The sequence below is a fragment of the Carcharhinus amblyrhynchos genome, chromosome 13, assembly GCF_965287045.1.
Source record: "Carcharhinus amblyrhynchos chromosome 13, sCarAmb.v2.hapA, whole genome shotgun sequence".
NCBI classification, from domain to species: domain Eukaryota; kingdom Metazoa; phylum Chordata; class Chondrichthyes; order Carcharhiniformes; family Carcharhinidae; genus Carcharhinus; species Carcharhinus amblyrhynchos.
The window spans coordinates 8039533-8052404 of record NC_137336.1 but is presented as its reverse complement, the minus strand read 5'-3'; the positions used below and the strand labels follow the sequence as shown (position 1 = coordinate 8052404).

The window sequence follows — 12872 nt, the reverse complement described above, 5'->3', positions numbered from 1 at the left end:
ATAGCTCAACCCCCTCAACTCCGGTATCAGCCTAGTAAACCTCCTCTGCACTCCCTCCAAGGCCAAAATATCTTTGCACAGGTGCGGCGCCCAAAACTGCACACAGTACTCCAGCTGCAGCCTCACCAATGCCCTATACAGCTGCAGCAAGACCTCCCTACTTTTATATTCAATCCCCCTCGCTATGAAGGCCAGCATCCCATTCGCCTTCCTGACCACCTGCTGCACCTGCAAGCTGGGTTTTTGCGACTCATGCACAAGGACCCCGAGGTCCCTTTGGCTCCACAGATTGGAGCAGTTTAAGAGCAGTTCTACACAGCTACCTGTAATGATGTGGGATCTGGAACATGCCAGCATTAACCTCTCAAAACATTCATTAGATACGGAGGCAGGCTTATCGAAGGGAGATGTATTAAAGAAGGGAGTCAATAGTTATCAGGAGTCAGTGCAAATGTAAAATAGACCACGGTCCATCAGCCATAACGGCAGACCAGGCTCGAGGGGCCGAATGGCTCACTCCTGCTCCTTATTTGTGTTTGCATCAATCCTCCAACCCCTCAAATGAATATTCTCTTTGAGTATCTTCTCCCCTAAGTTGGTTGAGCTGTCCGTGTTGTAGCGATCACTGGATAGACTTCAAGGGGTCATGGTCTCACAATGAGGAGACAAGGTCAGTTGTAAAGTTAGTCCCCATTGGTAATCATTCACTAGTAGAGTGATCAAACTGCTCTGTGGCTTCATTGTCTGTTCAGCATAATCTACACACAACATTCAAAAATGCAGACAAATTAATAAATGTTATACAGAGTATAGCTCCCTCTACACTGTCCCCATCAAACACTCCCAGGACAGGTACAGCACGGGGTTAGATACAGAGTAAAGCTCCCTCTACACTGTCCCCATTAAACACTCCCAGGACAGGTACAGCATGGGGTTAGATAAATGCTCGATATAACATGGTCCTGTAACTGTTCCCGGTGTGGTCCTGCTCTCTTTATGGTGCGGAGACCAACTCCGTGCCAATCCCACTTGATGCAGCAGGATTATGAATAAGGACAACAAGGAGAGAACAAGTCCAGTGAACAAGAAGCAGAGTTGAGATCACCGTTGGTAGCATAACTTTTATTAATGTTTGTTAGTATAAAAAGATGATATTCACAACCCAATTACAAATTAGAAAAAGACTATTCTATTCACTGTTGGTCAAACAGCAAAGTAACTTCATCAATGGAGCTTCGGAAAGATGGTAAAGCCCACCCCCACCCCAAGGTATCCATGCTGAAACGGAAACCCCTTTTAATACCCCGCTGAACTATTCATTAGTTCACAATCTCACTCCCCTGGGAATTCTGACCAGGGTCTGGCCAGTAAGCTTCCTGAACTAGTCCGGATCGCAACATCCTGTGTCAAAGTGTCAAGCCTGGGCTGCATTGATCTAACCTCCCGCTTCTTTACTATCCAACTCCAGGTGACACTAAAATGTGAGGGCTGGCCAGGTTTGAATGGGAAGGGCAGCGGCAAAGTTCTTTTCCTTGGGATGTGTCTAACTGTAGCCGTGTACACAATGCGGAGGTGAGGGGGGTAGTGGAGATGTGACTCAGGTCGATTGAGTTTTCTGCATTTAGCACAGAGGGTAAATGTGTGAGCTGGATATTCTATATGGGGCAGGGTGGTGGGGGTGGTGGTGGGCAGTGCGGGGGTGGGGGGGGGGGGGTGGAGGGGAGGCTTTGTCTGCCTGTAATCACCCACAAGAAATCACTCTCAAATTAACACAGCAATAGGAAGGTGGGAGAGAAAGAGAGGCAGAAAGAGAGAGAGAGACAAGAGGCAGAGAGAAAGAGAGAGAGACAAGAGGCAGAGAGAGAGAAAGAGAGAGAGATGAGGCAGAGAGAGAGAGAAAGAAGTGGAGAGAGAGAGAGAGAAAGAAGTGGAGAGAGAGAGAAATAGGCGGAGGGAGAGAGAGAGAGAAAGAGGCAGAGAGAGAAAGAGAGAAAGAAGTGGAGAGAGAGAGAAAGAGGCGGAGGGAGAGAGAGAGAAACGAGAGAGAGAGAAACAAGACAGAGAGCGAGAAATGAGAGAGAGAGAAACAAGAGGGAGAGAAGTGAGAGAGAGAGAGATAAACAAGAGAGAGAGAGAGAGAGAGAGAGATATACAAGAAGCAGGGGGAGAAAGGGGGGAAGTGAGGCAGTAATATTGAGGCAGAAAGAGATAGTGAGGGACATGAGGAGAGTCAGACAGAGATGCTCAGTGATATTCACTTAGTCAGAACTAGAAAAAGTGGTGAAATGTTAGAATCGACATCAAGATGTTCCAGAAATACAGAAATTCATAAAGGGAGAGAGAGAAATAAACCATAAAAATAAACTCCTGACGATAGTGAGTGAGTGCTGGGATGAGTAATCTCAGGATTGCAGTGTGTGTAACAGTAACTGACTGGGTTATAAATACCCTCCCCAAGGTATGTGTGTGTGTCTGCCCTTTCACCAGACTGAATGGCTGAACGCAGCCAGCAGTATAACTCTCAGCCCACTCACATAACCCAAAGATTGGGGGGGGCCTCAAACTGATTGGTGAAGATTAAAAATGAGGAGAAAAACCAAGGAGCTGATCCCCCCCCCCACCCCCCCCCCCCCCCGGGCTCCAGGACCCCACATCACAACTTCCGATAGCAGCATTCCCAACGAGTGTCCGTGCTCTCAGGCCACTTCCCGGAGGAATCTCTGCACTGCCCTTTCTGTCCTTGCCGACCCGTAGGTCTGAGCCAGTGTCAGGGCCCGCTCCCGGAGCCCGCACGGGAGGGCGGAGGGAACGAGCGAGGAGATGGACAGGAGAACGAGGCAGCTTTCCACAACATCGGGGAAAGGATAAAGCTGGAAGAAAAGAGAGAAAAACAATCAGGAACTGGGAGAGAGGGAAAGGAGCAGAGTACGGGGGGTGGGGGGGAAAGGAGGGAGGGGGAGAAGGGGGGGGAGGAGAGGGGAGAGGGGTGGAAAGAGTGGAGGGAGGGCGGGGGGGTCGAGGGGGGGAGAGGGGGAGGGAGAGAGGGGTGGGTAGTCGTGGGGGGGAGAGGGGGAGAGAGGTGGGGGAGAGAGGGGGAGAGAGGTGGGGGAGAGAGGGGGAGAGGGAGAGGAGCCAAGACATTTACTAAACACCCAGAAATCACAGCTCAGTTCCTACACGGCCTGTCACCTCCATTGAGTGTACAGCACAGAGGCCATTCAGCCCACCTAATCTGTGCCAGTGTTAATGCACCACACAAACAGAGCAAGTTAATTCAGTGTCAGCTGTGGCTCACAGGGTAACATTCTCACATCAGAAACCGAATATTGTGGGTTTAAATCCTAATCCAGACTCAAACTCTCGGTGCAGTGCTGAGGGGGTGCCGCACTGTCAGAGGGTCAGTGCTGAGGGGGTGCCACACTGTCAGAGGGTCAGCGCTGAGGGGGTGCCGCACTGTCAGAGGGTCAGCGCTGAGAGGGTGCCACACTGTCAGAGGGTCAGTGCTGAGGTGGTGCCGCACTGTCAGAGGGTCAGTGCTGAGGGGGTGCCACACTGTCAGAGGGTCAGCGCTGAGGGGGTGCCGCACTGTCAGAGGGTCAGTGCTGAGGGGGTGCCGCACTGTCAGAGGGTCAGTGCTGAGGGGGTGCCGCACTGTCAGAGGGTCAGTGCTGAGGGGGTGCCGCACTGTCAGAGGGTCAGTGCTGAGGGGGTGCCACACTGTCAGAGGGTCAGTGCTGAGGGGGTGCCGCACTGTCAGAGGGTCAGTGCTGAGGGGGTGCCACACTGTCAGAGGGTCAGTGCTGAGGGGGTGCCACACTGTCAGAGGGTCAGTGCTGAGGGAGTGGGGCACTGTCAGTGGGTCAGTACCGAGGGAGTGCCGCAGTGTCAGAGGGTCAGTGCTGAGGGAGTGCGGCACTGTCAGAGGTGCTATCTTTCGGATGAGATGCTGTATTTTTAGATGAATGTACATCGCTATTCACAAGAGCAGGGGGTTCTCCCCAGTTTCTAGGCCAATATTTATCCCTCAATTAACATCACAAAAACAGATTATTCAGCTATTATTACACTGTTGTTTGTAGGAGTTTGCCAACTGGCTTTATTTATTCGTTGAAAGGGTGTGGGTGACACTGGTAAGGCTGGCATTTACCCTCCAACAATAACCACCCTCAAGAAGGTGGTGGTATCTCCGCACAGAGCTGCAGTCCGTGTGTTGAAAGTTCACCCACACGGTGCTCACTATTTCCTGAATGTAACCGAGTGACTCGCTCAGCCTGTTCAGAGTCCTCACATCGCTGTGGCTCTGCAGTCCCGTGTAGGCCAGACCCGGTAAGGACGGCAGATTTCCTCCCCCAGAGGACCTCCCTCACGACACTTCAGTAACTTCCTTGTTGACCAATTACCGAGGCATCCCAGGTTTGCTCTGCTGAACTGAATTGAAATTGCCCTCAGTACGAGCTGGGATTTGAACTCGTATCTCCAGAACACTGGCCTAGGCCTCTGGATCACTCATCTGGTCACATAACCACCCTTAGCTGCTCTGTCTTCACCATTACAACGCTGACTACCCTTCAAGGGGTGAGGGCGATCTGGGAGGGGGGGGGGGGGGTGGGGGGCGCACGAGTGGTGGGGAAGAGGGCGATGCTACAGCTGCTGGAGATGGGGACAGTGCAGTGAAACGTTTGTACCTTCACACCCTCAGTCAGCTCTGACTGCTGCTGGTTAATGCCACGTAACTTTTCCATCAGAGTCATCATGGAGTCGGGCCCTTCTTTACTGTGGAGGCAAGAGGGAGAAAAGACACTTAGTTTTGGAATTATCCTTTAGTTCCCCACCTCCCCCACCACCACACCCCCACCCAGCCCCATCCCGTTGTTCTCCTGGTGCCAGCTCAGGTTGCGTGACGTACAACAGGGCTACAGTCTCCCTGGCTTTGACATCCTCCCTTCATCATGGTCACGCTGGAAAGAGTGGCTCCTGTCCATGGCTGTTGTGTAGGTTATCTCAGCTGCGATCCCATGTCCCAAACTGGCCCTCTCGGCCCAGGCCCAACGCATTTCCTGGGCCCCGACGCAGACCCAGGAGGCCAAAGGCCATCCTCAGCCCCTTGACCCCAGGCCACAATGCAGCCTGAGAGAAAGCATCCTCCTTTGTCAAACCTTACAAGTTTCTGCCACTCCCAGGAGATCCGGGAGCTGCGGGAATGTGTGGAAATGTTGGCTAGTGGAGCAAGGCGATGTTGAAGTTGCCAAGGAGTTATGGGAAACCTGGCAAGCTTCCTTTCATCAGGAACACCAAGGTCACTCTTGCAACCTATCCACTGCAACCAGACACCTCCAGGAACCAGCTAACCCGCCAACCAACCGTGAGCTGAACGCTCAGTGTCTCTCTGCTCTCTGTCACCCGGTTACCATGAGATGGAGATGTTGGTGTTGGACTGATGTGGACACAGTAAGAAGTCTCACAGAGCGCTGCTCCTTCGTCAGGTGAGTGGAGGATTTGTTTCATAAACAGGGCATATACAGACACAAACTCAATTACAAGATAACGGTTGGAATGTGAGTCTTTACAGGTGCAGACAATGTGAGTGGAGAGGGGGTTAAGTACAGGTTAAAGAGGCACCTGGTTACTATGCGCTATCCAATGACAATGAGGAACAGGAGTTGGTCATACCCACCCCTCGGGGCTGCTCCGCTAATCATGGCTGACCTTCTCTTCACCTTCTCCCCAGATTCCTCATGCCCAAAAATCCATCAAACATTGGCTGAACATTCACTGGCATTAAGAATTCCAAAGATTGGTAACCTTCTGAAATTCCTCAGTTGGCAATGGCCCATCCCTCATCCCGAGTCAGTGATCCTCGAGTCCCAGACTCTCCAATCAGTGGGATACAGCCCGCCCCCATTGACCCTGTCAAACAGCTCGAGAATTCCAGCTGTTCCTGTGCACTGACCGCCCATTCATCCGAACTCCAGGGAATTCCGGTTCAGTCTACACAATCTCTCATCGTGGACATTCCATTTGCCCCAGGAACCAGGCTAGTAATTAGACACGGTTGTGTCACAAGGCAGTGGAAGCAAAGTTTTTCAGTATTTTTAAGGCAGAGCTAGATAGACTCTGAATTAACGAGGGGGGGGTGAAAGATTATCAGGGGTTGGCAGGAACGTGGGGTTGAAGTTACATTCAGATCAGCTGTGGTATTATTGAATGGCGGAGTAGGCTCGAGGGATCGCGTTACAAGGAATGAGTGGATAGATTGGCACCTTTTTCCCTGGAGCGTAGAAGGCTGAGGAGTAAATCTTACAGAAGTCTATAAAATAATGAGGGGCATAGATCAGCTAGATAGTCAATATATTTTCCCAAAGGTAGGGGTGTCTAAAACTAGAGGGCATAGGTTTAAGGTCAGAGATATAAAAGGACCCAGAGGGACAATTTTTTCACATAGAGGGTTGTGAGTGTCTGTCAGAGAGTAGTAGTAGAGGCGGGTATAATTTTGTCTTTTATAAAGCTTTTAGACAATTACATGGGTAAGATGGCTATAGAGGGATACAGGCCTATAATATGGATGTCATACCTTAGAGGAAGCTCAGAGCTGCGATGGTTTGGGGTGGAGCTCTCTGCTGGCTCAGTTTGCGGCTCGGTGTCCTGGTCTGGTTCTGCCTCGCTTTCTGGCGTCCCCTCTGCCCCAGACGATCGCATCTGATGCTGACTGACCAACTCCGTCACAGCCCGCTGGACGTCAGCCAAGCGCCTCTGCAAGGCTTGGTGCCTGGCGTGGTCGGGCGAGAGACAGCAAGCGCACCTGGCCAGGAGCTCGCCGGCCGCGGTCAGGGACTCCGGCGTTGCGTCGGGCAGGCCGGAGGCTTCAGTCGCCGGGCCTGGGCTTGTCCGCCCTCCCTCTGCCTGAGGATCCTCCTCCTCTTCTCCACCTGCACGCTGCACTTCAACCTGCTCCTCTGCGCCATTCTGCTGCCTGCCCGCCGGTGACATTCCAGAATGATCTTTGGCCAATTTCCACCACAGCTCGTACACCTGTCCGTAACACAGGAACGCGCGCAGGCTTTGGAGAGCTGCTAGGCCGAGAGGGTCAGTGTCAGCCAGCTTGACCTCCAGGTCAGAGGCGAAATCTGCTCCTAGCGAAGAGAGAGCAGGACAGTGAGACAACAGCACGAACGCAAAGTATTTACATCAAAAAAAGGTCATTTAACCAAAACCGTGTCAGGCTGATGTCTCCGCTCCACGTGGGCTTCCTCCAACCCCCTCTTCAGCTGACTCTACCATCATATTCTTCTAAACATCAACACTGCCCTGAATTCCATCTCACTTTCAAGCACTCCCTGTGCTAGCGATTTCCACATTCTCACAATTCCCTTGGAAAGAAGTTTCTTCTGAATTTACAGATTTATTACTAGCGTCACAGAGCATGGAAACAGGCCCTTTGGCCCAACTTGTCCACGCCGCCCAGTTTTTACCATTAAGCATTTGGTCCGTATCCCTCTATACCCGTCTTACCCTTGTAGCTGTATAAATGCTTTTTAAAAGGTAAAATTGTACCTGCCTTTACTACTGACTCTGCTGGCTCATTCCAGACTCTCATCACCCTTTGTGTGAAAAAATTGTCCCACTGGACCATTTTGTACCTCTCTTCTCTTGCCTTAAAGTGTCTGACGGGGACAGAGTAGAGGAGCTCAACTCTGTATCTAACTCCGTGCTGTACCTGTGATGGGAGTGTTTGATGGGGGACAGTGTAGAGGGAGCTTTACTCTGTATCTAACCCCGTGCTGTACCTGTCCTGGGAGTGTTTGATGGGGGACAGTGTAGAGGGAGCTTTACTCTGTATCTAACCCTGTGCTGTACCTGTGATGGGAGTGTTTGATGGGGGTGTAGAGGGAGCTTTACTCTGTATCTAACCCTGTGCTGTACCTGTCCTGGGAGTGTTTGATGGGGACAGTGTAGAGGGAGCTTTACTCTGTATCTAACCCCGTGCTGTACCTGCCTTGGAGTGTTTGATGGGGACAGTGTAGAGGGAGCTTTACTCTGTATCTAACCCCGTGATGTACCTATGATGGGAGTGTTTGATGGGGACAGTGTAGAGGGAGTTTTACTCTGTATCTAACCCCGTGATGTACCTGTCCTGGGAGTGTTTGATGGGGGACAGTGTAGAGGGAGCTTTACTCTGTATCTAACCCCGTGCTGTACCTGTTCTGGGAGCGTTTGATGGGGGACAGTGTAGAGGGAGCTTTACTCTGTATCTAACCCCGTGCTGTACCTGTCCTGGGAGTGTTTGATGGGGGACAGTGTAGAGGGAGCTTTACTCTGTATCTAACCCCGTGCTGTACCTGTCCTGGGAGTGTTTGATGGGGGACAGTGTAGAGGGAGCTTTACTCTGTATCTAACCCTGTGCTGTACCTGTCCTGGGAGTGTTTGATGGGGACAGTGTAGAGGGAGTTTTACTCTGTATCTAACCCTGTGATGTATCTGTCCTGGGAGTGTTTGATGGGGGTACAGTGTAGAGGGAACTTTACTCTGTATCTAACCCCCTGCTGTACCTGTCCTGGGAGTGTTTGATGGGGGTACAGTGTAGAGGGAGCTTTACTCTGTATCTAACCCCGTGCTGTACCTGTCCTGGGAGTGTTTGATGGGGGGACAGTGTAGAGGGAGCTTTAGTCTGTATCTAACCTTGTGCTGTACCTGTCCTGGGAGTGTTTGATGGGGACAGTGTAGAGGGAGCTTTACTCTGTATCTAACCCTGTGCTGTACCTGTCCTGGGAGTGTTTGATGGGAACAGTGTAGAGGGAGCTTTACTCTGTATCTAACCCTGTGCTGTACCTGTCCTGGGAGTGTTTGATGGGGGGACAGTGTAGCGGGAGCTTTACTCTGTATCTAACCCCGTGCTGTACCTGTGATGGGAGTGTTTGATGGGGACAGTGTAGAGGGAGCTTTACTCTGTATCTAACCCCGTGCTGTCCCTGTCCTGGGAGTGTTTGATGGGGGACAGTGTGGAGGGAGCTTTACTCTGTATCTAACCCCGTGCTGTACCTGTCCTGGGAGTGTTTGATGCGGACAGTGTAGAGGGAGCTTTACTCTGTATCTAACCCCGTGCTGTACCTGTCCTGGGAGTGTTTGATGCGGACAGTGTAGAGGGAGCTTTACTCTGTATCTAACCCCGTGCTGTACCTGTCCTGGGAGTGTTTGATGCGGACAGTGTAGAGGGAACTTTACTCTGTATCTAACCCTGTGCTGTACCTGTCCTGGGAGTGTTTGATGCGGACAGTGTAGAGGGAGCTTTACTCTGTATCTAACCCCGTGCTGTACCTGTCCTGGGAGTGTTTGATGCGGACAGTGTAGAGGGAACTTTACTCTGTATCTAACCCTGTGCTGTACCTGTCCTGGGAGTGTTTGATGCGGACAGTGTAGAGGGAGCTTTACTTACCTTCAGGTAGAACAATCTTGCTGATTTCCTGCATCAAAGTGAAGTCTTCGGCATTGAAACAGCGAAGGATAGCTTTCAGCCGGACAGTGACCCCCTGCGTCCAGTCTGATTGCAGCATCCAGGTTACAGCAAGACTCAGTTCCTGAGCCAAGTGCAGCATTAGCTGAGAGAGAGGAAGATTCCTGTTACTTCCACCAGAATATTAACATCTATCCCTGGATATATGGATGGAATATTCCACCCTCTTCTACTCATGGACTACTGGAACTCTCACCACGATCTTTAACTCAACGTCATCTCTTTCCACAGCTTCTGAACCTCTCTTCATTTCTCCTCCGCACTAGAACATTCAAGTTTCACTCTTGAGACTTAAGGCTACAACCGCACTGGAAGTATTTCAGGGAAGGTTCTGGGGAGGAAGGGATTTGTTTTGGAGGAAAGGTTTAGCAGATTGGGCCTCTAACCATTGGCTTTTAAAAGAATAAGAGATGACCTTATTGAGAAGTTGAAGGGTCAGTTACAAGGGGACACAAGTTTAAAGTGAGGGTGGGAGGTTTAGGGGGATTTGAGGAAAAACCTTTTTTCCCAGAAAGAGATGACAATCTGGGAATTTGCTGCCTGGGAGGGTGGTGGGAGTGGGATGTCTCACATCCATTAAAAAGCGCCTGGGTGAGCACTAGGCACGTCATAACATTCAGGGCTACGGACCATTGGAGGGTGGGATCAGATGGGAGTTCAGGTGTTTCTGATGTGTCGGTGCAGACTCGAGGAGCTGAAGGGCCTGTTCTGCACTGTAGTATTCTGTGGAAAGGTTCTGAAGGGGCTTTGAGAGAGTACATACTACGAGGATGTTTCGGCTCTGGGGAAATCCAGAACTCCGCACACTGGCAGTCGCCCATTCAGGATGGAGGTGATGTGATTAATCTCTGGAAATCTCTCCCCCAGGGTGCGGTGGGGACTGGGTCATCGAGTATACTCGATGCTGAGTTGGACAGGTTTTTGATTGACGAGAGTGTCAAGGGGGACAGGCAGTAAAGTGGAATTGAGGGCCCAATCAGGTAGATCAGCCATGATCTTGTTGAGTGATGGAGCAGGCCCGAGGGCCCTACTCCTGCTTTCTTTTAAATGTTATGTTCCATTCTCTCGGATTGGCTCATCCAAAATGAGGCACTGTTCCACCCATACTGAACCACAGCGTGACCCTGCGTACAGCAAACACGGGGGCCCCGTCTGCTCTCTCCAGGCACCGGCCTGACACGGGGCTGAGGAGTTTATCCTTCATCCGACAACAGTGACAAAGATTCACCACCCCAACTTGGAAACGCATCGACCGTTCCTGCACCATCACCGGGTCAAAATCCTGGAACTCCCCCTCCCTAACAGCTGGACAGAAAGGGGGCTGGGGAGATATGAAACCCAATCACACTCCTGTCTCCCGCTCACAGCCGTTGGGTATTGAGATACGGACCCTGGGCAGCCCTGTCCACGATGCCTCCAGCAGTCAATCAGCCCAGGGAGACTCTCAGGTTCAAAACAGGAGGCAACTGCATCGGGAAACAAAGAGGGTAAACGGTGCGGGTGGGGGATGGAGGGAGGACATGCCAGACGGAGGGAGCAAGAGAAGAGAGAAGTAGTAGTTACCAGCCGGGGATGAGTGTTGGGAGAGGCTTCTGGACGCTCCGACGTCCTCAGCTGCTGGTGAGCCGTCTGCAGCCGCTCCGTGGCATCCCGCGTGATGCCAAACTCGCTTTGCCAGACCGAGGTGACCGAGGTAACGAGCGGCTCGTCTTGACGTAAGGTCCAGTCGTTGTAGCACGGGGTGTTCATGCTCCTCCACAGAATCACACCCCTATCGGCAAGGTACCGGTACAGTAACTCGTACGTACACAGCACCAACCTCTGCCCCTGAGAGCACAGAGTGAAAACACAGTTACAGCTGGAACAGGCCTCGGGAGCCAGAGGTTAGGCAGATGTCGGCATGGTGAAGGCGCGACTCAGGTGAGAACCAACAGATAAACACAGCTGGCGATTAGCGGTACACACACGCCCGCCCCCACCCACACCATCCTGTAGCAGCTTTTCCTTCATCCAAATCCTGAAGCCGGCTCCTGGGTGGCACAAAGGCACCCTGAGGTGCCGTCATCAACGCAACGACTGTGGCGCAGTTGGTAGCAGGCGCCTCCGAGTCAGAAGGTTGTGGGTTCGAGCCCAGCCCTTGGATTTAAGCATAGCGTTCCAGTCTGACACTCCTGCTGCAGTACGGACAGAGTGCTGCCCTGCCAGGGGTGCTGTTTCCCAGAGATGTTGAACCCGAGCTCCACTGCCCTCTCCGGTTGGACACAAAGAAAAAAATCCAATGGCCCCTATTTGGCAGAATGTCAGAGCAGCATTGAGCCTGCTAATCCCCCCGACACTAGGGTTAATTTATCACGGCCAATCCACCTAATCCGCACATCTTTGGACTGTGGGAGAAAACCAGAGCACCCGGAGGAAACCCATGCAGACACGGGGAGAACATGCAGGCTCCACACAGTTAGAAATCTCTCAGCACCAGATTAAAGTCCAACAGGTTTATTTGGAATCACGAGCTTTTGGAGTGCTGCTCCTTTCTCATTCACCTGAGGAAGGAACAGCGCTCTGAAAGCTCGTGATTCCAAATAAACCTGTTGGACTGTAACCTGGTGTTGTGAGACTTCTTACTGTGACCACCCCAGTCCAACGCCAGCATCTCCACATCATGACTCCACACAGACAGTGATCCAAGCCGGGAACTGAACCCGGTCCCTGATGCTGTGAGGCAGCAGGGCTAACCACTGTGCCACCGTGCCGCCCAAGGAGACAGAAGGGCCAGCTGTTTACACACTTCTAATGGTCACACCCCTCAGTTCTGGGGATTCGGGACCCAATCAGGAAAGAGGCTGAAGATTAACACTCTCCCCCGTACTCACCAACAAACTCTCCTGTGAGCGCAGGATATCTTGGGCCCCCAGCCAGTTGTGCAGAGACATCAGATCCAAGGCACATCTGGAGGAGAATAAGGAAGACAGCTCCTTCTCACCGACGATGGAGGCCACCTCTGCCGCAGTCCGCAGCGAAGCCACGTCACCTTTCTTTGCCAAGATCTTGGCCGCATCGTACGGCGAATCGGCTGTTAGATAGCTGCAAAATGAACAGGGATTGGCCAATCACTGTTACTGAAACCACAAGATCTCAGATCCAACCCCCGCCCCCCCAACCCTCCATACACCCCACAGCGAACCCCCTCATAAACCCCCGGCACATTTCGGAATCAATTCCTGCTGGGGTGATGTAAGAGGAGATGATTCCAGGGTTGGCGGGACTGATGTATGAGGAGAGATTGACGAGGTTAGGATTGTTTTCACTGGAATTCAGACGAACGAGGGGAAATCTCATTGAAACTCATATAATTGTAACAGGACTA

At 51.9% G+C, this 12872-nt stretch overlaps 1 protein-coding gene and 1 long non-coding RNA gene across 3 annotated transcripts in view; one reads left to right on the top strand and one right to left on the bottom strand.

Moving 5' to 3' along the window:
- Positions 1 to 1725: 1725 nt before the first annotated feature.
- LOC145351683 (uncharacterized) lies at positions 1726 to 2010 on the top strand. The gene is made up of 2 exons (XR_013888440.1): positions 1726 to 1802; positions 1888 to 2010. It is a non-coding gene; the product is annotated as an uncharacterized LOC145351683 (long non-coding RNA).
- Positions 2011 to 2628: 618 nt separating this feature from the next.
- gemin5 (gem (nuclear organelle) associated protein 5) overlaps positions 2629 to 12872 on the bottom strand; it is a 44903-nt gene continuing 34659 nt past the window's right edge. Inside the window, exons 23-28 of one of the 2 annotated variants that reach the window (XM_080201252.1) lie at positions 12379 to 12589; positions 11072 to 11335; positions 9431 to 9593; positions 6572 to 7130; positions 4686 to 4773; positions 2629 to 2870 (exon numbers count right to left, since the gene is read on the bottom strand). In XM_080201252.1, the coding sequence (XP_080057378.1) occupies positions 2697 to 2870; positions 4686 to 4773; positions 6572 to 7130; positions 9431 to 9593; positions 11072 to 11335; positions 12379 to 12589 (1459 nt within the window). In that variant the 3' untranslated portion in view covers positions 2629 to 2696. The remainder of the gene's footprint in view (positions 2871 to 4685; positions 4774 to 6571; positions 7131 to 9430; positions 9594 to 11071; positions 11336 to 12378; positions 12590 to 12872) is intronic. The other variant, XM_080201253.1, reaches the window with a different exon arrangement.